The sequence below is a fragment of the Oratosquilla oratoria genome, chromosome 16 (assembly GCF_046742065.1).
Source record: "Oratosquilla oratoria isolate Oo_2021 chromosome 16, ASM4674206v1, whole genome shotgun sequence".
NCBI lineage: Eukaryota > Metazoa > Arthropoda > Malacostraca > Stomatopoda > Squillidae > Oratosquilla > Oratosquilla oratoria.
Window position 1 is genome coordinate 230,282 of NC_134792.1, and position 25,953 is coordinate 256,234.

At 35.9% G+C, this 25,953-nt stretch overlaps 1 protein-coding gene across 1 annotated transcript in view; it reads left to right on the forward strand.

Annotated features, from left to right (window-relative positions):
• Positions 1-25,953, forward strand: part of LOC143034100 (IQ and AAA domain-containing protein 1-like) — a 118,552-nt gene that overhangs the window by 82,020 nt on the left and 10,579 nt on the right. Inside the window, exons 14-17 of the mRNA XM_076200043.1 lie at positions 1,145-1,344; positions 13,599-13,664; positions 23,737-23,868; positions 25,749-25,934. Of these exons, the coding sequence (XP_076056158.1) occupies positions 1,145-1,344; positions 13,599-13,664; positions 23,737-23,868; positions 25,749-25,934 (584 nt within the window). The remainder of the gene's footprint in view (positions 1-1,144; positions 1,345-13,598; positions 13,665-23,736; positions 23,869-25,748; positions 25,935-25,953) is intronic.

A 25,953-nucleotide genomic window follows, 5' to 3' on the forward strand; every position in this document is an offset into this window, starting at 1 on the left:
GGTTAATAACACCGAAGCTGTGGCAAAAGAAAAGGACCCACAGCGCCTGGCCATCCTGGAGACCATCTGAATAAAGGAGCTGCAACCTGCCATCAATAGGCAGGTAAATGACTTCACCCTCCTCCCTAGCATGAAACCTGTTCGGAGGAGGCAGATGAACCCCAGGACATAGGAGTCTCTATGTCGGAGGCCATCTACTCTGCGCCCAAGGGAAGAACGTAAAGACCAAAGTCATTCAGAAAGACAGAGACAGATCGGCGCTGAATCCGGAAGTGTGTAGGCGGATGGCTAATGAGAGTGTATTACAATGGAAAATATATATTAATTTTTATTAATTAAAGCACTACAACAAAGACGTGCGTACGCTTTGAGAGCGTAATAGAAACGGCGTTGCGTGAATGCCTGGCTTGGCGGGAAGCATACATGCCCGCATGGTTCCTTCACAAATTTGGCACATGGAAATCCAGTCAATACAATTATTTTGATTTTTATGTAAAATTATACCGTATATATATATTTTTGATAACATATTATGTCATACAACAATATGTGATGTGATGTCACGTCACTTTAAATTATCACATTGTTTTAATTTTATTTTATTCTATTTCTTTTTGTCTGGATATGTTATCTTTATATTATCTTATATTATAAGTTATCTTGTGACACTTTTTGGGATTTCCACTTTTTTTTTACACCACTCATTCCACTTACACTGTTACACCCTCGGTCAACATTCCACACACATCGGAGCTGTATCTAACATATATGGTTTAATAGCTACATGACAAAAAAAAAAAAAAAAAAAAAAAAAAAAATATATATATATATATATATATATATATATATACATATATATATATATATACATACATATATATATATATATATATATATATATATATATATATAATAAATGAATAAATAAATAAACAAATAAAGTAAAATGAAAATTGTAGATTATTGTACATTGTATAAAAAATGAAAAAAATGCTGGGAACCTTTTATCTATGTTTAATAAAATCATCTAGTGCTATCCTAAACAAGATCTTTAGATGTCTTCATAACTTTGCAGAGGTTCTTTTTATTGTTTTGGTGATAAGTACTGCATATATTTTTAATGAACATTTTATTTCACCGACAGGAATTGATGCTGTTCATGCCCAGGCACCTCTAGTTAAAAGTGTTCTATTGTGTGGACCCAGGGGATGTGGAAAGAGTATGTTAGTAAAGGCTCTCTGCTATGAAGCAGGAGCGACTCTGATGGATTTGACAGCGAGCAATATTGTGGGTCGGTATCCAGGAAGGGGAGGCCTTAACATGCTCACACACCTGGTGAGCAAGGTAAGTCTGTGTGTACTAGGTGTCCATAGTGTCGCAGCGTGCTCTAATTTTGGTCTTATCAGTGTAACTGGTATTTTCTTTACCATTTCTTCATCTATGTAGTCAAAGGCTACTTTCATTGATCTTACGAAGTTAAAAGTTTCTCCAACTAATTTGTTGACATGTTTGTCTGCTGTCATGTCATTTGAGATAGTTACTCCTAGGTCCCTTTCCGAGGTGACTTTTTTAACTTCCTTTGTACCAATTTTATATTGACACGAATTTTTATTTTTGCTTTTTTCAAATTCCATTATGGTACATTTCTTAACATTGAAGTTCACTTTACATTTCTGACTCCATTTCCAGACTTTGTCCAGGTCTTCTTGAAAAGATTTGTAATCTTCCTCTGTACTTACTCTCTTTAGTAGTGTCGCATCGTCTGCAAAGAAGTTCATGTAACATTCCACACCTTTATCCATATCATTTGTATAGATAGCAAACATTATCGGGACTCCACTTATATATTCCCAATTTGAGTTCTTGTCTCTGAGTACCACCCTCATTTTTCTCCTGTTCAAGAAATCTTTCATCCATTCCAATAACTTTCCTTGTATTCCATCTATTATTTCAAAATTTCTTAGTAGCTTTTTGTGTGGTACTTTGTCAAAAGCCTTTTGTAAGTCCAAGAAAGCACAATCCACCCATCCGCCTCTTTTTTGTATTATTTCTATTAATCTTGAGAAAAAGCATATCAAGTTTGTGGTATATGATATTCCACTTCTAAAACAAAATTGTTTAGGATTTAGTATTTTGTTCTCTTCCAACTGTTTAATCCATTTATTCCTAATATTTTTTCACGTATTTTTACTACTGTGCTTGTAAGGGATACCAGTCTATAGTTTGTTGGATTTTCTTTGTCTCCTTTGTATATTGGTACAATATTTGCATTTTTCTAATCTTGTGGTACTTTTCCTTCTTTGAGTGAGAAGTCAATTATCTTATGTATTTTGTCCGTTAGTTCAACTATATATTCTCTCAGTGTCCAGTTCGCAATTCCATTCGGCTCGTGTGACTTTCTGATGTCAAGATTTTTTATTTGGTCCCTTATTTTATTCTGTGTCACCGTTATTTCTTTCATTTCGGGGATCTTCCTGGCTGTCCTTCATCACAATTTTGTGAGATTTCAATTGTAAATACAGACCTAAAATGGCTGATCATAACTTCAGCCATTTCTACATCATCTATATATTTTTTTATTTCCTTCGCGTAGTTTCACTATTTCGTGTTTGTCTTTTAGTTTATCATTTATATATCTGTAAAATAGTTTAGGTTAGTCTTTGCATTTATCTATTTTATATATTTTTCAGTTTCTTTTTTCCTCCCTGCGCATCTCTACATATTCGTTTCTCAGTTTTATGTATGTTTGCCATTTGGTAATTTTTTGTCTCCCCCCCCCCATCTTTTCCAGGCTTTTTTTCGTCTATCTTTAGCATCACTACACTTTTTGTTATACCAACACTTTATGTAAACAATTTTTTTCTTCTTTGGTACACATCAGTTCCCTCCTTGTATTTGTGTGTGTGTGTATTTACCTAATTGTATTTACCTAGTTGTATTTTACGGGAAGGTGAGCTATGTTCGTGGAGTCCCGTCTTCATATCTTATTTCATCTAAACTGTTTTTAAATTCAAGTATTGTTTTTGGACACACCACTTTCACATCTAGCTTGTTCCAAATGTCTATTACTCTGTGTCGAAAGCTGTTCTTTTTCAGATCTCTTCTATAACTGTCCTTCTTGATTTTCTTTCCATGTCCTCTTGTATTTCTATCATTCCATTTTATTAGGTCTTCTCTATCAATAGTTTCTATGCCTTTCATGATTCTATAAATAGTTATCAAATCTCCTCTCACTCTCCTCTTTGCTCTAATATCTGTAGCTCAAGTTTTGCTAGTCTCTCTTCATATGATAGTTTTGAGAGTGTTGGTGCCAATTTTGTAATTGCTCTTTGCATTCTTTCAAGTTTTGTTATAAAAAAAATTGTATTTGGTGACCACATCGTCGCTGCATATTCCAATCTTGGTCTTATCAAAGTGATTAGTATTTTCTTCACCCTTTCTTCATCCAGGTACGTAAATGCCACTTTGATTGTTCTTATTAAATTATAAGTTTCTCCAAAAATCTTGTTTATATGTTTTTCAGGTGACATATTATTCATAATAATGACTCCCAGGTCCTTCTCATTTTCTACTTTTTTATTCCTTCTTCTCCCAATTTATATGATCCTACTATTCTGTTTTTGCTTTTTCCAAATTCCATTATACTACACTTCTTAGTATTGAATTCCATCTCCCACTTCCTACTCCATTCCCATAATTTATTGACATCACTCTGTAGCGACTCACAATCTTCTTCAGTGTTCACTTTTTTCAACAGATTTGCATCATCCGCAAAGAAGCTCATATATCTTTCAATTCCTTTATCCATGTCATTAATATATATAGCAAACATTATTGGTGCCAGAACTGTTCCTTGTGGAACACCTCATATTACTTCATCCCAATTAGAGTGTTTGTCTCTTATCACTACTCTCATTTTTCTTTCTTGCAAAAAGTCTTCCATCCATTTAAGCAGTTTGCCCTGTATTCCTCCTTCAGTTTCTAATTTCTTAAGCAACTTCTTATGTGGTACTTTGTCAAAAGCTCTTTTTAGGTCTAGAAATGCACAATCAGCCCATCCATCTCTTTCTTGTATTATATCTATTAGCCTTGAATAGAAACACATTAAGTTTGTGACGCATGGTCGTCCTTGTCCGAATCCAAATTGCCTTGGATTTAGCACGCTGTTTTTTTTTCTAAATACCTTACCCATCTACTTTTGATAATTCGTTCACAAATTTGTGCTATTGTACTTATTAGAGAGACTGGTCTATAGTTAGTAGGGTCTTTATTTACCCCTTTATATATAGGTACTATATTTGCTCTCCTCCAATCTTTTCGAACTTTTCCTTCTTTCAAGGAACTGTTTATTATGCTATGTATTTTGTCTGCCAGTTCATTCCTGCATTCTTTCAAAATCCAGTTTGCTATTTCATCTGGTCCATGCGATTTTCTGGCATCAAGATTACTCAAGTGTTTCATTATTTCATTCCTTGTTCTATTTCTTTCATAGGGGGACTTTCTCCTCCCACTCGATATCTCTAGGTTGTATGTTCTCCCTTGTAAACACCGATTTAAAATGTTTGTTCATAATTTCTGCCATTTCTATTTCCTCTGTGTATTCAACTCCTCCTTGTCGTAGTTTCTCTAATTCTTGTTTGTTTTTCAATTTGTTGTTTACAAATCTGTAAAATAGTTTTGGTTGATCTTTACATTTTTCTATGACATCTTTTCGTATTTTCTCTTTTCTTCTCTGCACACTTGTACATATTCATTTCTATAACTAGTATATATTTTTCATTTTTCAGGTATTTTGTATTTTTTTTCCATTTTGTCCAAGTTTTATCTCCTTTGTCTTTTAACCACCTACAACTTTTGTTGTACCAGCACTTTACATATTCTTTTTCTTGCTTTTGTCTTGAGACATACTTTTCCACTCCTTTTTTTTTATATAGAATTTTGCCAAAATATTCCATTTCTCTTCCACTGTTGTTTCCTCTTTGTATATTCTTTCCCAGTTTTCTTTTTGAAAGTATTCTCTTATTTCATCAAAGTTTGTTTTTTCATACATCATTCTTCCTTTTCTATATTGTTCATTTCTTTTCATGTATTTTCCCTCATTTAGTTCCAGTTCAATTAATATGTGGTTACTTTTACTTATTGGTGTCTTATATTCAATTTTTTCCACTATTTCAGGTTCTGATGTGATTATTAGGTCCAGTCTCGATGGTTCTTAATTTCTATACATAGTGTTCTCTTGAATCCATTGCGTCATTGTATGGTCAATAATCATCTCGAGTAGAACATTTCCCCATGAGTCGTCTCCACCCTTTACTGTCATCTCTTCCCAGCAGACTTCTTTGCAATTAAAGTCGCCCATTATAACTATTCTTCCTCCATCTTCCATTATCTTATTTAATGTTATCCTTGTGTCTTCTAACATACTTTTATGTTCTCTCTCTTCCCACGAGGCCGTTTTTGGAGGCACATAATTTATTACAAACTTTCTGCTCTTCCTATCTCTGTCTTCCACTTCCATCATAATCATCTCTACTCTATTCTTTCCATATGTGACATTCCTCACGTTTATATCCTTCTTAGTCAGGAACATAACTCCACCCCCTTGTTTTGTCTGTTTCTAATCCAATAATTATATGCACCATGTCCTTCACTGTTGGGTGGTAGTGGACCTTTTAATTTTGTCTCTACAATTTCCATTATGTCCGGTCCTTTTTCCTTCAGATAATCATTCAGTTCATTCAATCCTGTTATTAATCCATCTATATTTGTGTAAGACACTCTTAATTTTCTGCTACTTCCATTGTATTTTCTGATTATCTTTTGTTTTTCTCTGTTATGATCCATTTCTTCACTTTCATATTCACTACTCTCCAATAGAATTCCTCTTTTTCTGTTCTTTTCTCGTTTTTTTCCTTAGTTTCTTGTCTTTATTTTTTCCTCTCTTTTTTCTTTATTCATTTCTCTTTTTATCCATACCTTTTTATATTGTTCACTGTCTGTTAGTTTCCCTGTTTTTGCTAAGATATTCTCTGCTGTCGTTTGTGACCTGAATTTAATCTTAATTGGTCTGGTCTTATCTGTACTATATTTTCCGAGCCTAAACATCTCTTCAATTTGTTTCCCTATTTCAGGTTCATCTTCCTGAACTAATTCTAATATATTGTTTACTTTTCTTTTTTCTCCTTAATTCTCGTAGTCCTTTTTAAGTTATACTTCTCTTCCATCCCTAATATAATTATACATTTCTTTTTATCTGCTAAGTCTCTTACTATATTCTCCTTCTCCCTCATTACTTTAATAACTGTATTTTCAGTTTGTTCTTTCATCTGCTGTGTCACTATGTCTTTAAATACAATTTTATTGTCCTCTTGGACTTTCTTCTTACCCTGTGCTCCTTTTGCTATGGACTCTTTATTCTCTCTATTATTTCTCTTTAATTCCTCAATCTCATCTTTTACTTCCTTTAACTGTTTTTTAATTCTTCTACTTCTTTAGTTAGGTTTTGGTTTTCCTTCTTTAATTGTTCCAATTTATCAACTCGCTGTGCAATCTGTGTGAGTTGACCTAGCCTACTTTCCCAGTGTTGAGCCATTTTTTCTAGTCTTTCCTCTAACCTTGCTAATCGGGGGAGGTTGGTATCCCCCCCTTCATTAAATCCATTGAAATTATCTTCACTTTCCATTTTGTTGTTCTTATTCATATTTCTAAACTTAATGATTTTACTGAAATTATTCATTTCTCCTGCGTCAGCTGAGGACCTTTTGTTGACATTTTTTTCCCGTCAGGTGGAGCCCGTGCGCTTCCTTCCTCTTTTCCTTCCATTTCCCTCAGTAATCCCTCCCTCTCCTTTTTCATCACCTTCCCACTACACCACGAGCTTTCCCCTTCCCTATAAATGCAAAAAGGTACTTCCTCGTTGTTGAGATCCACGAAAATTTCCCTTCTTCTTCGGAACTCCAATCTTCGCTGTCAATCGGTCTACGTGTGTGTATTTACCTAGTTGTATTTACCTAGTTGTATATTACGGGAAGGGGAGCTATGCTCGTGGTGTCCCGTCTTCATATCTCATTTTATCTAAACTATTTTTAAATTCATGTATTGTTTTTGCACACACCACTTTCTCATCTAACTTGTTCCAACTGTCTATTACTCTGTGAGGAAAGCTGTTCTTTTTCAGATCTCTTCTATAGCTGTCTTTTTTTATTTTCTTTCCGTGTCCTCTTGTATTTCTATCATCCCATTTTATCAGGTTCTCTCTATCAGTAATTTCTATGCCTTTCATGATTCTGTAAATAGCAATCAAATCTCCTCTCTCTCTTCTTTGCTCTAGTGTCTGTAGTTCAAGTTTTGCCAGTCTTTCTTCATATGATAGTTTTGAGAGTGTTGGTGCCAATTTTGTAATTGCTCTTTGTATTCTTTCAATTTTTTTTTATACATTTTTTTGTACTTGGTGACCATATCGTTGCTGCATATTCCAATCTTGGTCTTATCAGGGTGATTAGAATTTTCTTCACCATTTCTTCATCCAGGTATGTAAATGCAACTTTGATTGTTCTTATTAAATTATAAGTTTCTCCAAAAATCTTATTTATATGTTTCTCAGGTGACATATTATTCATAACAATGACTCCCAGGTCCTTCTCATTTTCTACTTTTTTTATTCCTTCTTCTCCCAATTTATATGCTCCTGTTATTCTGTTTTTGCTTTTTTCAAATTCCATTATACTACACTTTTTTGTATTGAACTCCATCTCCCACTTCCTACTCCAATTCTGTACTTTATTTAGATCACTCTGTAGTGATTCACAATCTCCTTCCGTGTTCACTCTTTTCAGTAGTTTTGCAACATCTGCAAAGAAGCTCATATAGCTTTCAATTCCTTCATCCATATCATTAATATATATAGCAAACATTATTGGGGACAGAACTGTTCCTTGCGGAACACCGCTTATTACTTCATCCCATTTTGAGTGTTTGTCTCTTATCACTACTCTCATTTTCCTTTTTTGCAAAACATCTTCCATCCAATTAGGCAGTTTGTCCTGTATTTCTCCTTCATTTTCTAATTTCTTAAGCAACTTCTTATGTGGTACTTTGTCAAAAGCTTTTTTTAGGTCTAGAAATGCACAATCAGCCCATCCATCTCTTTCTTGTATTATATCTATTAGCCTTGAATAGAAACATATTAAATTGGTGACGCATGATCGTCCTTGTCTGAATCCAAATTGCCTTGGATTTAACACGTTGTTTTTTTCTAAATATTTTACCCATCTACTTTTGATCATTCTTTCACAAATTTTTGCTATTGTACTTGTTAGGGAGACTGGTCTATAGTTGTTAGGGTCTTCTTTATTTCCTCCTTTATATATGGGTACTATATTTGCTTTTTTCCAATCTTCTGGAACTTTTCCTTCTTTCAAGGAACTGTTTATTATGCTATGTATTTTGTCTGCCAGTTCATTCCTGCATTCTTTCAAAATCCAGTTTGCTATTTCATCTGGTCCATGCGATTTTCTGACATCAAGATTACTCAAGTGTTTCAATATTTCGTTCTTTGTTACTTCTATTTCTTTCATGGGAGGGACTTTCTCTTTCCATTCGATCTCTTCAGGTTGTATGTTCTCCCTTGTAAACACTGATTTAAAATGTTTGTTCATAATTTCCGCCATTTCAATTTCCTCTGTGTATTCAACTCCTCCTTGTCTTAATTTCTCCAAGTCTTGTTTGTTTTTCAATTTGTTGTTTACAAATCTGTAAAATAGTTTTGGTTGATCTTTACACTTTTCTATGACATCTTTTTCATATTTTCTCTCTTCCTCTCTGCATGCTTGTACATATTCATTTCTATAACAAGTATATATTTTCCATTTTTCAGGCCTTCTGTCTTTTTTCCATCTGGTCCAAGCTTTGTCTCTTTTGTCTTTTAACTCCCTACAACTTCTATTGTACCAGCATTTTACATATTCTTTTTCTTGTTTTTGTCTTGGGACATACTTTTCCACTCCATTTTTGTAAATTTTTGTCAAAATATTCCATTTCTCTTCCACTGTTGTTTCTTCTTTGTATATTTCTTCCCAGTTTTCTTTTTGAAAGAATTCTCTTATATCATCAAATTTGTTTTTTCATACATCATTCTTCCTTTTCTATATTGTTCATTTCTTTTCATGTATTTTTCTTCATTAAGTTCCAGTTCAATCAATATGTGGTCACTTTTACTTATTGGTGTTTTATATTCAATCATGTTCACTATTCTAGGTTCAGATGTAATTATTAGGTCTAGTCTCGATGGTTCTTCCTCATTTCTGTACCTAGTGTTCTCCTGTATCCACTGTGTCATTGTATTGTCAGTAATCATCTCAAGTAGAGCGTTTCCCCATGAGCCGTCTCCACCCTTTACTGTCATCTCTTCCCAGCAGACTTCTTTGCAATTATAGTCGCCCATCATAACTATTCTTCCTCCATCTTCCATTATCTTATTTAATGTTATCTTTGTGTCCTCTAACATACTTTTATGTTCACTCTCTTCCCACGAAGCTGTTTTCGGAGGCACATAATTTATCACAAACTTTCTGCTCTTCTTATCTCTGTCTTCCACTTCGATCATAATCATCTCTACTGTATTCTTTCCATATGTGACACACCTCACGTTTATATTCTTCTTAGTCAGGAACATAACTCCACCCCCTTGCTTTGTCTCTCTGTTTCTAATCCAATAATTATATGCATCATGTCCTACACTGTTGGGTGGTAGTGGACCTTTTAATTTTGTCTCTACAATTTCCATTATGTCCGGTTCTTTTTCCTTCAAATAATCATTCAGCTCATTCAATCCTGTTATTAATCCATCTATATTTGTGTAAGACACTCTTAGTTTTCTGCCACTTCCATTGTGTTCTCTGTTTCCCTTTTGTTTTTCTCTTGTGTGTCGAATTTCCTTAGTTTCATATTCACTACTCTCCAATAGAATCTCTCTTTTTCTGACTCTGTTCTGTTCTCGTTTTTTTCCTTAGCTTCAAGTCTTTTCTTTTTTTCTTCCTCTCTTTCTTCTTTATTCATTTCCCTTTTTATCCATACCTTTTTATATTGTTCACTTGTTGCTAGTTTCCCTGTTTTGGATAAGATATTCTCTGCCGTCGTTTGTGACCTGAATTTAATCTTAATTGGTCTGGTCTTATCTGTACTATACTTTCCGAGTCTGAACTTCTCTTCGATTTGTTTCATTATTTCTGGTTCATCTTCCTGAACTAATTGTAGTAAACTGCTTACTTTTTCATTTTCCTCTTTGATTCTTGAGGTTCTATCTGGGTTATGTTTCTCTTCCATTCCTAATATAATTATACATTTCTTTTTGTCTGCTAAGTCTCTTACAATATTCTCCTTCTGTCTCATCACTTTGATAACTGAGTCTTCAGTTTGTTCTTTCATTTGCTGTTTAATTATATCAGTAAATGCAACTTTACTATTTTCCTGTATCTTTCTCCACCCCTGTGCCTCTTTTGCTATTGTTTCTTTATTGTTCCTTTTTAATTCTTTATTCTCCTCTTTTACTTCTCTTAAATGTCTTTTTAGTTCTTCTATTTCATCAGTTAAGTTTTTGTTCGCCTTCTCTAGTTCTTCCAATCTTTCAAACTTTTCTGCAAGTTTTGATATTTTACCGAAGCTAACCTCCCAATGTTCAGTCATTTGTTCAAGCCTTTCCTCCAGTTTTGCTAGTCGGGGGAGGTTGGTATCCGCCTCCCCCTCTTTAAATCCTTGGAAATTGTTATCCTCACCTTCCATTGAATTGTTCTTATCTATGTTTCTAATCTTTACATTTTTGTTAGACATTTCGTCGTCACTAAATTGGTCGGGACCTCTTTTGTTTACATGGCGTCTGCCTGCCTGGGCCAAGTCCTCTCCTTCCTCATTTCCTTCCATTTCCCTCAGTAATCCCTCCCCTTCTCCTTTTTCCTCACTTTCCCCTACACCACGAGCAATTCCCCCCCCACCCTGTAAATACAATAGGTACTTCCTTTGCTTCGGGATCCACGAAATTTCACTTTTTCTTCAGAACGTCCTCTAAGCCGTCCGTTCGTTTAAAGTGTGTGTGCGTGTGTGTGTTTTGTCTAAAGCAAGCAAGCTAGACAGAATGCAAATATGCAGTGTTTTATGTATGAAGTGTCATTACTAGCATCTATGTATAGTCAACAAGTTATACAGTCTTATGAATTTTGAATCCTTGAAAGTATTTTTTGTTTATATTATTTCAGTCTCCATTACAAGAACATGGATATACTGTAGAGGTGGAGCCCAGGGTGTATCAGGGATAGAAATTTTGTTTTATTGAAAAATAAACTGAGTTGAAATCTGTGTAAAGGTGTGTTCTTTTCGTAAATTTGAACTCGTGTAAAAAAAAAAAAAAAAAAAAAAAAAAAAAAAAAAAAAAAAAAAAAAAAAAAAAAAAAAAAAAAAAAAAATCATATCCTTGATATACCCAGGGCTCCACCTTTGTATCTATGTACATGTATAAGGATTGAAATACTATAATATATATATATATATATATATATACTGTATATATATATATATATATTATTGAGACATTCTGACAGGTTGACGTAAGTGGGGTAGGAAACACAGGAGACTTAGTCTGAGTTTATTCCTTACTAGTTACGGAGGTATGGCTTTTCCTTTGAACAAGCATACCTGCGAAGCAAGTGTCAGAAATAAACTGAGGCTAAGACTCATATATATGCATAAATACCACTAGGAAAACAACAGAAATGAGACCGAGCGTTTTCGTCCATATAGACAATGTCTGAATAGACGAAAGCGCTCGGTCTCATTTCTGTTATTTTCCAAGTGGTTTTTCGGCATACTAGAATCACGCATTCAAGTGATTTCTTCTGCGATATATATATATATATATATATATATATATATATACACACAGGTAGTCGTCGACTTACGACCTATGCGACTTACGACTGATCGACTTTACGACCACGAGATAGTGCAATAATATTTAACATTTAATAGAGTAACAGAATTTTAATGTTATGCCTGGCAGTGCAGTACAATTACTTTGCACGCCGCGAGACGCAAGTGCGATAGTATTGGCAGGCTGCCGGCAGCGTCAGCATTTCAGCCAGCTAAATATTCTTTCATTTTGTTTGTTTGAAGTAAAATGTTTCCTAATTTTGCATTGCATTTTGTATTTTCATATATTTTGCAATTAATAAAATGTAACAGCAAATTTTTTTTTTCTTATGCCTAGGCTAGTTTGTTGCCGATAAAATATGTTCGGTACAGTACGTAAACGAAAAGAATGTGTTTTTAAATAAAATTTTACCTTACATTTATTTTATTTTTTGTTTTGCAATTAATAAAATGTAACAGTAATTTTTTTATGCTTAGTCTGTTGTCGATAATAATATGTTCGGTACAGCATTTTGTATTTTTATGTGTTCCGATTATAAAATGTAACAGTAAACTTTGTTTATGCCTAGTCTATTGTCGATAACGATATTTTCGGTATACTACGTAACCGAAAAGAATGTGTTTTGAAATAGAAATTTTCCTAATTGTGCCTTGCAATGATTCTAATTTTAACAAACAATAAAGTATTTGTAGGTCAAAGATGACAGGACTTTATTCAGTATGCGTTGGCCTAGGCTACGTTTCCGAACGAAAATTATAAAAAAGTTAAGGAATATTAAAGAACGTAGCTCAAAGATAATACGATTTTATTCAGTATGCATACGTTTCCTAAAGAAGGTCTGGTGGTAAAATAATAAAAATGTTAAAAAATACAGTATCTAGTATCATAGGTCAGAGATGATAGGATTTTATTCAGTATGCTTAGGCCTAAGCTACGTTTCCCAAAGAAAATCAGAAAAAATTATGAAAAGGTTATAAATATTATACAACATAGTTCAAATATGCTAAGATTATTTCAGTATGCAAAATATACAATATATATACAGTAACAAAAATAATATATAAAGGGTAATATATACTGTATATATATAAAGTCCGACTTGCGTCCAGATCGACTTACGACCTGTCTGTCGGAATCGAACTCGGTCGTAAGTCGACGACCTGTATATATATATATATATATATATATAATATATATATAATATATATATATATATAATATATTTATTATATATATATATATATATATATATATATATATATATATATATACACTTCCATATATTCTAAATCCATATGACTATAACTTGTTGACTATGCATACAAACTTAGTAACAGCTAGGAGTGAAATAGTCTTGTTCAAGTCAGAATATTTGTTTGCTAAATAAAAAATGGATATTAAATAGTGGCGCAACAATTGTTCAGATTGTATACTGTGTTGTTTGTGTTCATAGCATAAAATAAATGAATCCACATGAATATTAATTTGATAAGTATTGTTCAAAAGAGCTTGCACAGCTGAAAAACATATCTCTGTAGATAACACTGAGAACATAAGAGCACAAGTAATACTCATATTTCACCGTGAAGATAAGCACACTGGCATTCTAATTTTCACTTTTTTTTTTTTTTATCCTACTTTTAACTTTTGTAATGTTCATGTGAACCAATTCTTTTAGGTTGGTCGTCTACTTCAACCCACCATCGTCTTAGTTGATAATGCAGACAGGATGTTTCTTAAGAAGGTACGTGTGTAGTATGTAGGATGTATGACAATAACAATAATTGTTGGCTCAACCTTCCCTGATTGGAGAGAAGATCAGCTCCTTGACATCTGTTCTACCAGGAGCAGGGTCACCAAAGCAGGTCACCAAAGCAGTGTAGAATGTAGGATGTATGACAATAACAATAATTGTTGGCTCAACCTTCCCTGACTGGAGAGATCAGCTCCTTGACAACTGTTCTACCAGGAGCAGGGTCACCAAAGCAGGTCACCAAAGTGACCATGTTCCTGTGACGTCTTCTGATTTTGGTGATCTCGTGTAGTTGTCGACGACATTGACAGGAAATGACTAGCTTTTTGGTGATGTAGATTGCCCCCCCCCCCCATATATTGAGTTTTACATTCCTTTATACACTCATTTAGACCAGTTTAAGAAAAATCTTCTCCCTTTGTCTCATTACCAGGTCCGTATGCACTCACAAAAACCGGTATCTTCCATCCAGTTGTAACTTGGCCCACATCCTCAAAGACGCCACTCTTAACAATTTTCACTTACTCTTCCTTGCCCACTCATCACTCCTGACACCTTACCACACTCATGAATTAAAAATCACCCTTCCCTTTTATTTTAGTTTCACTCAGCACCAGCAAACTATGTTTCTTTTCAGAAAAATACAGCCAATTTCTTCCCTTTTGCATAAATAAATAAGTAAATAAATAAATGAATAAATACAGGAATTAAATTAATTAATAAAGAAATAGATAAATAGATAATAAAAAACAAACAAACAGAAAAGCTAGTGATATGGCTTGGAGAAAAAAGCAAGAAAACAAAAGAATCTTACTAATAAGCTAGAAACGTCCATATAAGAACCCACAGGAAGAAAGTGATTTTGAAAGAGATTTTGCAAATAAATGCAAAGATGAACCGGAAACGTTTTGCAGGTTAATCAATGGTAAATTGAAGCACGGAAGTAATCAACAGCTAATAGTGGGTAGTGAGGTCTTTGAGGAGGCCTCAGTTCTGGCAGGAATAATTAATTAAAGTTTCTGATCTGTCTTCACAAGGGAGTTTTCTCACTCTCTCTCTCTTTTTTTTTTTTTTAAGGAAAAGGAAGCAGTGAAATATAAAGATATAAGAATATATTAATGTAGAAGTGATTGGAGTCCTCAATCTTCTGAGATAATTGGATACAACAAAAGCTTAAGGATTTGACATGAATGTAAGGAACAAATGGCGGACAAGATTCACAGTCATATTGTACATTCGTTAAAAGGAGGCGAGACGTCGCTCAATTGGTAAAGGGCTAATGTTACACCAATTCATAAAAGTGAAAGTAAGGAGACACCACTAAGTTATAGTGACATTATGTGAAAAGATGAACAATTTGGCAGATTGTTTGGTTTCAGCTCTGGAAGGTCATGTGTCAAACCTTTTAAGGTTTTACTCAAGAGTGATTGGCGTGCAACAGGAGGTGGGTGTAATGTGTTCGTTGACATAGAGAATTTTTTTTTACACTGCACCTCACAGTCACTTATGTGAAAATTGAAGCATATTGGAGGACTAAGAGGTAAACTATTCGAGTGGATGAAGGGAAGATACATGAGGACAGTAATAAAAGATAAGATATCAAGATGGAGGGCAATAACGAGTGGAGTTCCACAAGGTTCAGTGTTTGCACTAATAATGTATCTTGTCTATGTCAATGACATGTTGGAAGGTACAACAAGCTATGCCAGAATGAGAAGAGTGAAAAACGAAGAGGACTGTAGGCTATTACAAAAAGATATATTTTTGCATGGAGCCAAGAATGGGAAATGAAGTTTAACACAAAACATGCAAAATACTATAAATGGACAACAGGGGCAAAAACACTTATAAATCATTCCATGGAATTACAAAATGAAAAAGGAGAAATATTTGGGAATGTTGATAAAAGACAATATGTCACCTGACAGACATATCATAAGGACTGTGGAGCGTGATTTGGAGTGACCTCTGTCGTCTCTCCCATCACAGATTACAAAGGATTACAAAGGCGGAGCATGCCGACAGGAGACCTTTTAATCCTGGGGGACGCCACTATTAACATTGCCCCACCTAGATTTTACTCCATTTAAGGTGACCCGCTGTTTTCTGTTACTAATCCAAGCTCTAATCCATTCTAACACTTTTCCTCCTATGTCATGGGCTTTGATTTTATTTAGTAGTCTCTGGTGTAGCACCTTGTCGAACGCTTTGCTAAAGTCAAGGTAAATAACATCGTAATTATCATTGTTATCTGACGCCTTATATACTTTAGTGTAAAAGGATAGAAGATTAGTCACACATGACTTACTCTTAGAGAAACTATGCTGTGAATCACGAATTGAATTATGTCTTTCGATGTGTTCTCCGAGTCTATTTACTATTACTGATTCAAGCATTTTTCCTATAACCGATGCAAACTGATTGGCCTGTAGTTGCATACAGACGATCTATCTCCCTTCTTAATAACAGGAATGTTTGCTTGCCTCCAAGCAGTAGGCATAAAATCATTGTCTACTGATTTATTAAATGTTTTAGTTAACTGGTCGCAGATTTCAAATTTACACACCTTTAGCATTCTCGGAAAAATTTCGTCTGGACCGGGGATTTTGTAGTTTTAAGTCTTTCAATCTGCTTGACTACTTCTACTTTACTAATGCTGATATTAGATAGACTACTTTCTTCATCCCCTCTGAAAATCGGGTCGCATTCAGGTACTTTATCATAAGTAAACACCGATAGAAAATAATTGTTAAACTCCTCACTCATTTTATCCTCCGATTCTCTCATGACATTTTCATAGTTTTTAATTGGTCCTATTCTTTCTTTATTTCTTGTTCTATAGAGATGAAAGAAACTCTTTGGGTTGGATCTTGCTTGATTTCATAATTACGTTTCGCTACACGTGTATTCTTTTTAACCAGCTTTGCCATTTCGTTATATCTTGATCTAAGGCATGTTTCCCCGTTTTTTATTTTTACGTAAAATCCTCTTTTCATTCCGATCTCATGTTTCAATCTGTCCATCATCCATTTGGGAGTATTACTATTTTTCCGTATTGACTTCAGGGGGATAAATGTATTTTGTGCATTAATGATTAAATCAGTTAGATTGCTATACATTTCATCCAAATCGCTGACCTGTCTGTTGAGCCCTCGCCCCCAAATGACCTGACCCAAGGTATGCATATTACCCTCCGTGACCCGACCCCTGACCATAACCTGACCCCCGGTCACGCACCGAGACTCGACAATGTCCGAAACGTCCGCGATGTCCGTATGACATTTCATATTCAATTTCAAATAGGTTTTTATATTGTCAAAGTTTGCTCTCCTGAAGTCTGGTACTTGGACGTTATTCGTACTTTTTAATTCTTCCCAGATAATATTAAATATTATTTCTTGATGATCGCTAGAGCCTAGACTATCTCCCAGTCAATGTTTCTATAATTAAAATCTCCCATGATCACAACGTTTTTGTACTGGGATGCTCTGTGAATTTCACAAATCAGGGGATCAGTCTGCTCAATGCTGAGGTTAGGAGGGCTATACAAGTCGCCAATAATGGATTCCGTACAGTCCTCTTCCTTAATCGAATTGTTGATAATACAGTTTATTGTATTTTTAACGAAAAATGCTATACCTCCCCCATTCCTGCCAACCCTATCCTTGTGAAAAAATTTATTTCCTTTTTCGATTTCCTGAAGGAAATGTTTATCATCCATGTTGATCCAGGACTCAGTAATAGCTATAATTGATGCAAATTCCTGGACAGTGGAAGAAGGTGGTAGATGAGGTGGTGTGGGTAACACGTACCTTAAGTGATTGATGAAGGGAGGGGGAAGATAGCTGCAGTTGGGGAACCGAAGTCCAGGCGATTTGTATCACATCTCGGGACCACTCGCCTTCCCTCCAAGGCAAGCGTGAGAGTAAATCAAAGAGGGGGGAGGGGTATGATGGGACAACTCATTAAGTGAACCGTCCTAGGCTAATGAAACCCAGAACTCCTATTGTGAGTTTTAATGAATTAAATAATTAAACACTAGAAATATATCTTGACATTAAATAAGGGTTTTAACAGTTGGATTCACACATACATCCTATCTATCCTATCTCCCTGCGCGCCTATCTAGGGGTCCTATCTATTAAATACTCTTTGTTACTTGCTATTATCCTTAGAGGGTCTCTGCTGGGTGAGGGGATGACTTCCATGGGGTACTGTTCCTCGTTCTGGCAGGATGCTTTTGCTATTGAAGGATATCGTTGTTGTCGATCACGGCGGGAACCCGGGTCATCCTTTGTGATTAGCCTCGTGGAGGGGGAGCGGGATTGAACACGTAGGGGGCTTCTCGTGTACGCTATCCAGTTCCTTTCAGGTCAGTGTCCCGAGGAAAGGGGTACAGATACGTACGTGACCCCTTGATACACGAATGTTTTGTTCACTGGAGGCTGGATGCCTCTAGTCACTATGATGGTCGGGATGTCACACACAGCACTCCACCTGATAAGTTTCGGAGGGGGATTTGACCCGCTATTACTCCTTGAAAGTCCACAGTGCGTAAGCGCTCACTTAAGGATGTAAATCCTTAATAACCACATGAGGGAGGATAGGGCGCGATTGGGCTCTCCAGGACGTGAGCGGCCCGAACCTCCCTGATTGACTTTAATGGGTAGACTGACCTATGTCTCGCGGCATGTGAGGTCGTGATGCCCGCTAGCCGGCTTCCGACGTTGCCAATAGTTCTATGTCTCCGTCCCTAGTTGCGAAGGGTACTACGAATAATGTTCATGTGGGAGATGACACAGTTCCATTTGTTCCATGAGGTAGACACTGTTCACGAGCGGGTTAGACACAATCCTAATTATTCTAATTGCCTAGCTTAAAACAAATATGTGGCAGCGCGCAGGGGGTGTGTTTGGGCGCTTTGTTTGGGCGCGAAAACCGTTGAGCTTGGCTCTGAGAACACAAATCAAAAGGGGGGTGTTTCTAGATAATTAGAAGTCTCTCCCTTCGTTAAGGCACTGAAATTGATTGTCAAAAATGGCATGACAGTTGAAGAGGATAACGAGGAGGAGAAAGGACAGGATGTAGCTACTAGAAGTCTTAAGGACTCTGGTAATTCCCCCGAGTATGGGGAATGAAGGCCCGAAACGGTGGTAAATCAGACGAGAAAATGGGAAGGGGAGACAGCGAGCCGGGTGTCACAATTTCAAAAATTGTGACTATAATATCGAAATTCTCTACGCATGCTTTACCTCGCAGCAAAACAATTTTGTTAATTATGCTTCTGCAATTTGTATAGTAAACTTTTAGTTTATCTTCCCTACACCTACTTTGGTGATTCTTTTCACAGCTCCTCTCTAAGTTGTTTCTATTGTCTAAACTATATTCCGATACTCCCCCCCCCTACTCCCACGTAATCTACCCGAAAAAACTCTGTAGGATGCCTACTTCTCGATCAAGGGACTCAGCAAGGAGCCGAAATTCTCTGGGCGACAAATGCACCCCGTCCCTTGTAAATAGATGATTCCTACCGTAAAAGCGGTCCCAGTTGTTGACAAATGCCCACCCATTGGCCTTACAATGTTTTGCCAGCCTACAATTCATTGCAATAGCCCTGGAATACCACATGCCTCCAACTCTATGCCTCGGAACACACTTCCCCTATTTCTAATCTTGTCTAGCGCATCCCGGAACCGCGCAAACAATTCCTCACTCTCTAACTTACCTATATCATTGCCCTCGGCACTTAAGGAAACTACAGGGTCCTTACCTTCCCCTACTAAACACTCTTCAATCCCATCAAGTTTGTAGTAAATAATGTGCCTCCTAAAACGGCTTCGTGGGAAGAGAAAGAACACAAAAATATGTTAGAAGACACAAGGATAACACTAAATAAGATACTGGAAGATGGAGGAAGAATAGTTATAATGGGTGACATTAATTGTAAAGAAATCTGCTAGGAAGAGATGACAGTGAAGGGTGGAGACGACCTATGAGGAAATGTAATACTTGATATGATTATTGAACATACAATAACGCAATGGATACAAGAGAATACTAGATATAGAAATGAGAAAGAACCATCGAGACTGGACCTAATAATCACATCAGAACATGATGTTGTGAACAAGATTGAATATAAGACACTAATAAGTAAAAGTGACCACATATTGGTTGAACAGGAACTAAATGAGGAAAAATACATAAGAAAAAAAAAATATATCGAAATGGAAGAATGATGTGTGGATTTTTTTTTTTAAAAATTAAGAGAATTCTTTCAAAAAGCAGACTGGGAAAGAATACACAAGGAGGAAACAACAGTAGAAGAGAAATGGAATATTTTGACAAAATTTATAAAGGAGTGGAAAAATATGTTCCAAGACAAAAACAAGAAAAAGAATATGTAAAGTGTTGGTACAGCAAAAGATGTAGGGAGTTATAAGACAAGAGGAATAAAGCTTGGATAAAATGGAAAAAATACCTGAAAAATGGAAGATATATACCAGTTACAGAAATTAACATGTACAAGTGTGCAGAGAAGAAAAGAGAAAATACGAAAAATATGTCATAGAAAAATGTAAAGATCAACCAAAACTATTTTAAAGATTCGTAAATAACAAACAAAAAAACAAGAATTATAGAAACTACGACAAGGAGAAATTGAATACACAGAGGAAATAGAAATGGCAGAAATGATGAATAAGCATTTTAAATCGGTGTTTACAACGGAGAACATACAACCCAGAGATATCAAGTGGGAGGAGAAAGCCCCCCCTATAAAAGAGAAAGAAGTGACAAGAAATGAAATAGTGAATCACTTGAGTAAACTCGATGTCAGAAAATCGCATGGACTGGATGAAATGGTAAACTTGATTTTGATAGAATGCAGGAATTAACTAAAAGACAAAATACATAGTCTGATAAGTAGTTCATTGAAAGAAGGAAAAGTTCAAAAAGATTTAAAAAAAAAACCAATTTAGTAACAATATATAAAGGGGGAAACAAGGAAGACCCTACTAACTATAGACCGGTTTCTCTTACAAGTACGATAGCTAAAATCTGTGAAAGAATCATCAAAATTAGATGGGTAAGGCATCTGGAAAAAACAAAGTACTAAATCCAAGGCAATTTGGATTTAGACAAGGATGATCATGCGTCACAAACTTAATGTGTTTCTATTCAAGGCTAATAGATGTAATACAAGAAAGAGATGGATGGGCTGATTGTGCATTTCTAGACCTGAAAAAAGCTTTTGATAAGGTGCCACATAAAAAAATACGAAAGAAATTAGAAACTGCAGGAGGAATACAGGGCAAATTGCTGAAGTGGATGGAAGACTTCTTGCATGAAAGAAAAATGAGAGTGGTGATAAGAGACAAACACTCTAATTGGGATGAAGTGATTAGTGGAGTTCCACAAGGAACGGTTCTGGCCCCAATAATGTTTGCTATATATATTAATGATATGGATAAAGGAATTGAAATTTATATGAGCTTCTTTGTGGACCATGCAAAATTTTCGAAAAAGTGATCACTGTAGAAGATATTGAGTCGCTACAGAGTGATCTCAATAATGTATGGGAATGGAGTAGGAAGAGGGAGATGGAATTCAGTATTAAGAAGTGTAGTATAATGGAATTTGGAAGAAGCAACAAAAGAATATTGGGATCATATAAATTGGGAGAGGAAGAAATTAAAAAGGTAGAAAATGAGAAGGACCTGGGAGTCATTATTATGAATAATATGTCCCCTGAAAAATACATTAATAAAAATTGGAGACACTTATAATTTACTAAGAACAATCAAAGTGGCATTTACATACCTGGACGAAGAAATGGTGAAGAAAATACTAGTCACTTTCATAAGACTAAGATTGAAATATGCAGCGACAATGTAGCCACCAAGTACAAAAAAAACGTATAACTGATCTTGAAAGAATACAAAGAGCAATTACGAAAGTGGCACCAACACTCTCAGAACTATCATATGAAGAGAGACTAGCAAAACTTGAGCTACAGACATTAGAGCAAAGAAGAGAGACTTGATAACTATTTATAGAATCATGAAAGGCATAGAAACTATTGATAGAGAGGATCTAATAAAATGGGATAGTAGAGATACAAGAGGACACGGAAAGAAAATCAAGAAAGACAGTTATAGAAGAGACCTAAAAAAGAACAGCTTTCCCCACAGGGTAATAGACATTTGGAACAAGTTAGATGAGAAGGTAGATAATGTGTGCAAAAACAATACATGAATTTTAAAACAGTCTAGATCAAACGAGATATGAAGACAGGAGCCCAAGAGCATAGCTCCCCTTCCCGTAAAATACAATTAGGTAAATACAACCAGGTAAATACAAAGGTCTATTTCATAGCATTCCATGACTTGCAAGTTTTGGATAACCTCTGCCATGTCACTCCTACAAACTTCTCTATCTTTCTGTCTGGTCTCCTCTTGCATGCTTCTCATCTCCCGGCTTTCATTCAGTAACACACTTGCTCCATTGCTCATCAGTCGTTCGCGCAAGCTTACCTGTTCACTTCCACTTCCTCTCTTTTACCACCTCCACAATATCTTTCACTCCACTAACTTCCTTAATATCCCTCCTCTGATCCTGCTACAAGTGCAGTGTCATCAGAAAAAAAAAAAAACAACTGACTTATCTCCCACTTTTCTCCATTTTCTTTAACCATCTCCAATCCCCGGCCCATTACCCTTGTGTTTACCTCTCGCACCACCCCATCCATGTATAAATTGAACAGCCAAGGTGACATAACACATCCCTGACGAAGTCCCACCTTTACCTCAAACCACTCACTCTCTCCATTTCTAATTCTAACACAGGCTCTACTACTCTCGTAAAAACTCTTGACTGCTCTTAACATCTTTTCTCCTATCCCATATACCTGCAATACCTTCCAGTGTCTTCTTGTATACCCAGTCATAAGCCTTTTCCAAATCTCCCAAAATATCCTTCCCTTTTCCTAGCCTACCCCTGACAAATCAAATTAAGAGAATTTTAACAGAATGTTGTTAGGAAGCACAAGGCCTTGGCCATTATAGTGTTAGCTACCGACAAGTTGTTGCTGTATTGGTTAGATCCAAATGATCCACAGGTGGTTTGGAAGAAAACCTGGTGTAACATACTGCAACTATTAGGATAATTTAAAGTTAATAACTGAAATCTTCGAAGAATTAAATGTGATAGGTGACCACTAAGTGAAGAAGATCGGATAGTTTATTTGTTAGCAAGTCTGCCAGATTCTTATAGTATGCTAGTAACTGATTTGGAAGCAAATCTTGAAGTTCCAAAATTCTGAAAAGTGGTTGCATAAGGAAAGAAAATTGTCAGTGCAGAAAATGGTAGCAGTGTAAGTGTAAAAAAAAAAAAAAAAAAAAAATATATATATATATATATATATATATATATATATATATATATAGTTAGGTATAATGCTAAGAAATATAAGAAAAAATCTGACTGTGCGGTAAGGAAAGGTACATTATAGAAAACTGCTATTTGTTTTTAAATATGTTTAATGATCCCAAGTCTAGTATGTCTAAAGAGAAAACAAATAGTGCCGGTGATGAACCTATATACGAAAGTGATGAGAGTGTGGGGCTGCTTGCTGCCTACTCTATTTTCTATCTATATCTATATACCAAGATCTTTTTCCTTTTATAAGGGAGGTAGCCAAGTCAAAGGCATGTGCCTACTCCAACCCATTCCACTCCCATCCACCACCCTTTCCCCCGTTTCATCTTAGCTCCTCATGGATGACGGGCCATTCCTGTATTCTGCCCATTGCCCTAGGTCAGAAGCAATGTAGCAAGACAGTATATCCACAGCAAAGCCACTTCATTTGATCGACTACCCCCTCCCCCCCCTCTGTCTCCTCATGCAGAAAAAGAAAAGACGGGGAGAAATCCCTTCGGGCTGCGTCAAAATATCATTCACACATGAACACCCCGTACCCCCATCTTCACCTCTCCCTTCTTTGTATAACAGTATCATCTATATACACTCTCCACTCAACCCTATCTCCTGCCTCTACTTTCAGGTACCAAAAACAGATCGGTCTGACCCAAGGCGCATGCGCAAAGAGCTTCCTAGGATACTCAAAACTATTGGAGCAGATGACAGAATTTTATTTCTAGGGCTCACCAATTCTCCTTGGAATTGTGACATTAAGGTTATGTATATTCAATGTGTGAACATATGTTTTAGTATCTACTTCAAAAAGAGAGTGATAAAGACGGTGGTTGAAAGGTGGCATCATTTATGTTTACCATTTTCCTAGCAAACTCATAAGTTCCGTACCACTCTTTTCCTTCATACACACGCTGAAATCTTCCTGTACATATTTTATCATATGAGAGATTTCCTCATATTTATGTAATTCAGTGAAAGATACCTGCTATTGATTACCCTGCAAGATGGAAATGAAAAATAATCATCTCCCTGCTACTCACCTTCAAACCCTGTCAACACCCTTACCTCCATCCGAGGTGCATCCTCAATGTGCTGACACTTAGTCTTTGAGAAATCAAGGTGCCCAGCATCTGTCCCAACTTCATTTGGGATCCCATAAACAAGGAAGAGCTTTTCCAGTTCCTTTCAGACCAAATAGGCTACAAAAACTGAAATGACAGAAATGAGATCTTCATAATATCAGGCACAGATGTGATCAGCAGATGCTCAGACCACTCTGTGCCATAATGTGACCGTGAAGAAACTAACACAAGGATTGTCATTCACCTGAAAGATGCACTCGACAAGGGATGCACCACCTCTATGGTGCGCAATGTCGACACAGATGTCGTTGTCATTTAGATAGGAAAGTACCATTTCCTGACCACTCAGCATCAGATGGTAGCCATCTGGGTAACTTTTGGAACTGGAAAAACTTTTATGTATATGAATATCCATGCCATATGCCATACTCAGGAAAAAGATAGGTCAACGGCATTACCTATGTTCCACAGTTTCACGTGCTGAGACACAACTTCTGCTTTCTTTGGCAAGGGAAAGGAATCAGCATGAAAAGTTTGGAATGCCTTTGTGGAGGTCACAGAGCCCTTCAACAACAACATAAACCACCCATTTATAACTTTAATAATGAATTGCAAGCAATACCAGTTACTCGAGGGCTTCACCGTGATTATCTACAATAAGACGAGCAACTTGGACTCTACAAATGAGGCATTCATTGAACTCTTCATAAAAAAACAAACAAAAAAAAAACAAGAGAATATTCCTCCAATCCAAAAAGCCCTCATCACACACTGCACATCCTGTGTGGTCCAACCTGCCTGTAGCATGGTTAAGTTAAATGGTCAAATGTGGCTGCAGAATTGCTATAAGACAATGTTCATTCAAGAAGGCACAGTGGAGGTGTACCAAACTATGCAGCTGCCGATGTGAAAAGTAGTTTTGCCGGCTCCAAGCCGGTTGTGAAGTGTAATAGTTGAATTTTGTGATTAGAATGGATAAAACATTAACACTGCATGTTTCCATGTTTTAAAGCCAATTGTTAGCAGGTTTAGTATAAAATGTATAAAACAAATGTTTTGTGCAGAGAATGGATTAAAAAATGAGCACTGCATATTTCCATGCATTAATGTTAGTTGTTAGCAGGTGTCTCCATTAAAACTTTTGAATTAACGTTCATGCTTTGCTCTGCTACTTAATTTTTGTACTTAGTATGACTATATTGTATGATTTAATCATAAATACCCCAAATGGACCAGATAATGAGCAACCATTCTTAGAAAATAGATAAAAAAAAAACACAATTTTGGCCAATATTCAGTAAATATAGGCACGGTCTGAACATTTTTACATTATTTCTTGATTTTCGTTTGTAATAAATTGATCACATTACAAAAATGTTTCATAAAAGTATAAAAGTGGTTGTATTGATTGGTGCCTGTTATAGAATCAGAGCTGGGACCCTCAAGATTGCCTGATGGAAATTTAGTTCTTTTATCTGGCATGTCCCCATCCCATTGGCAATCAGTGCTAAGCTCTCTCATTAAGTGTTTTATGGATGACTGTAACCTCTTTCTACAGGCACTCTCCACATTATACCAGAAGATGTTAATGGTATATCGACCGGGGTTTGGCGAACGAGCTGACCTGTGGCGTCACTTAATAACAAAGGCAAAGGTTCCAATTACACCATCCATGGATGTGGCTGCTCTTGCAAGGATCAGTGAAGGATATACAAATGGGCATATATGTAATGCAGCTGACAAGGTAAATAAAATTATATTAA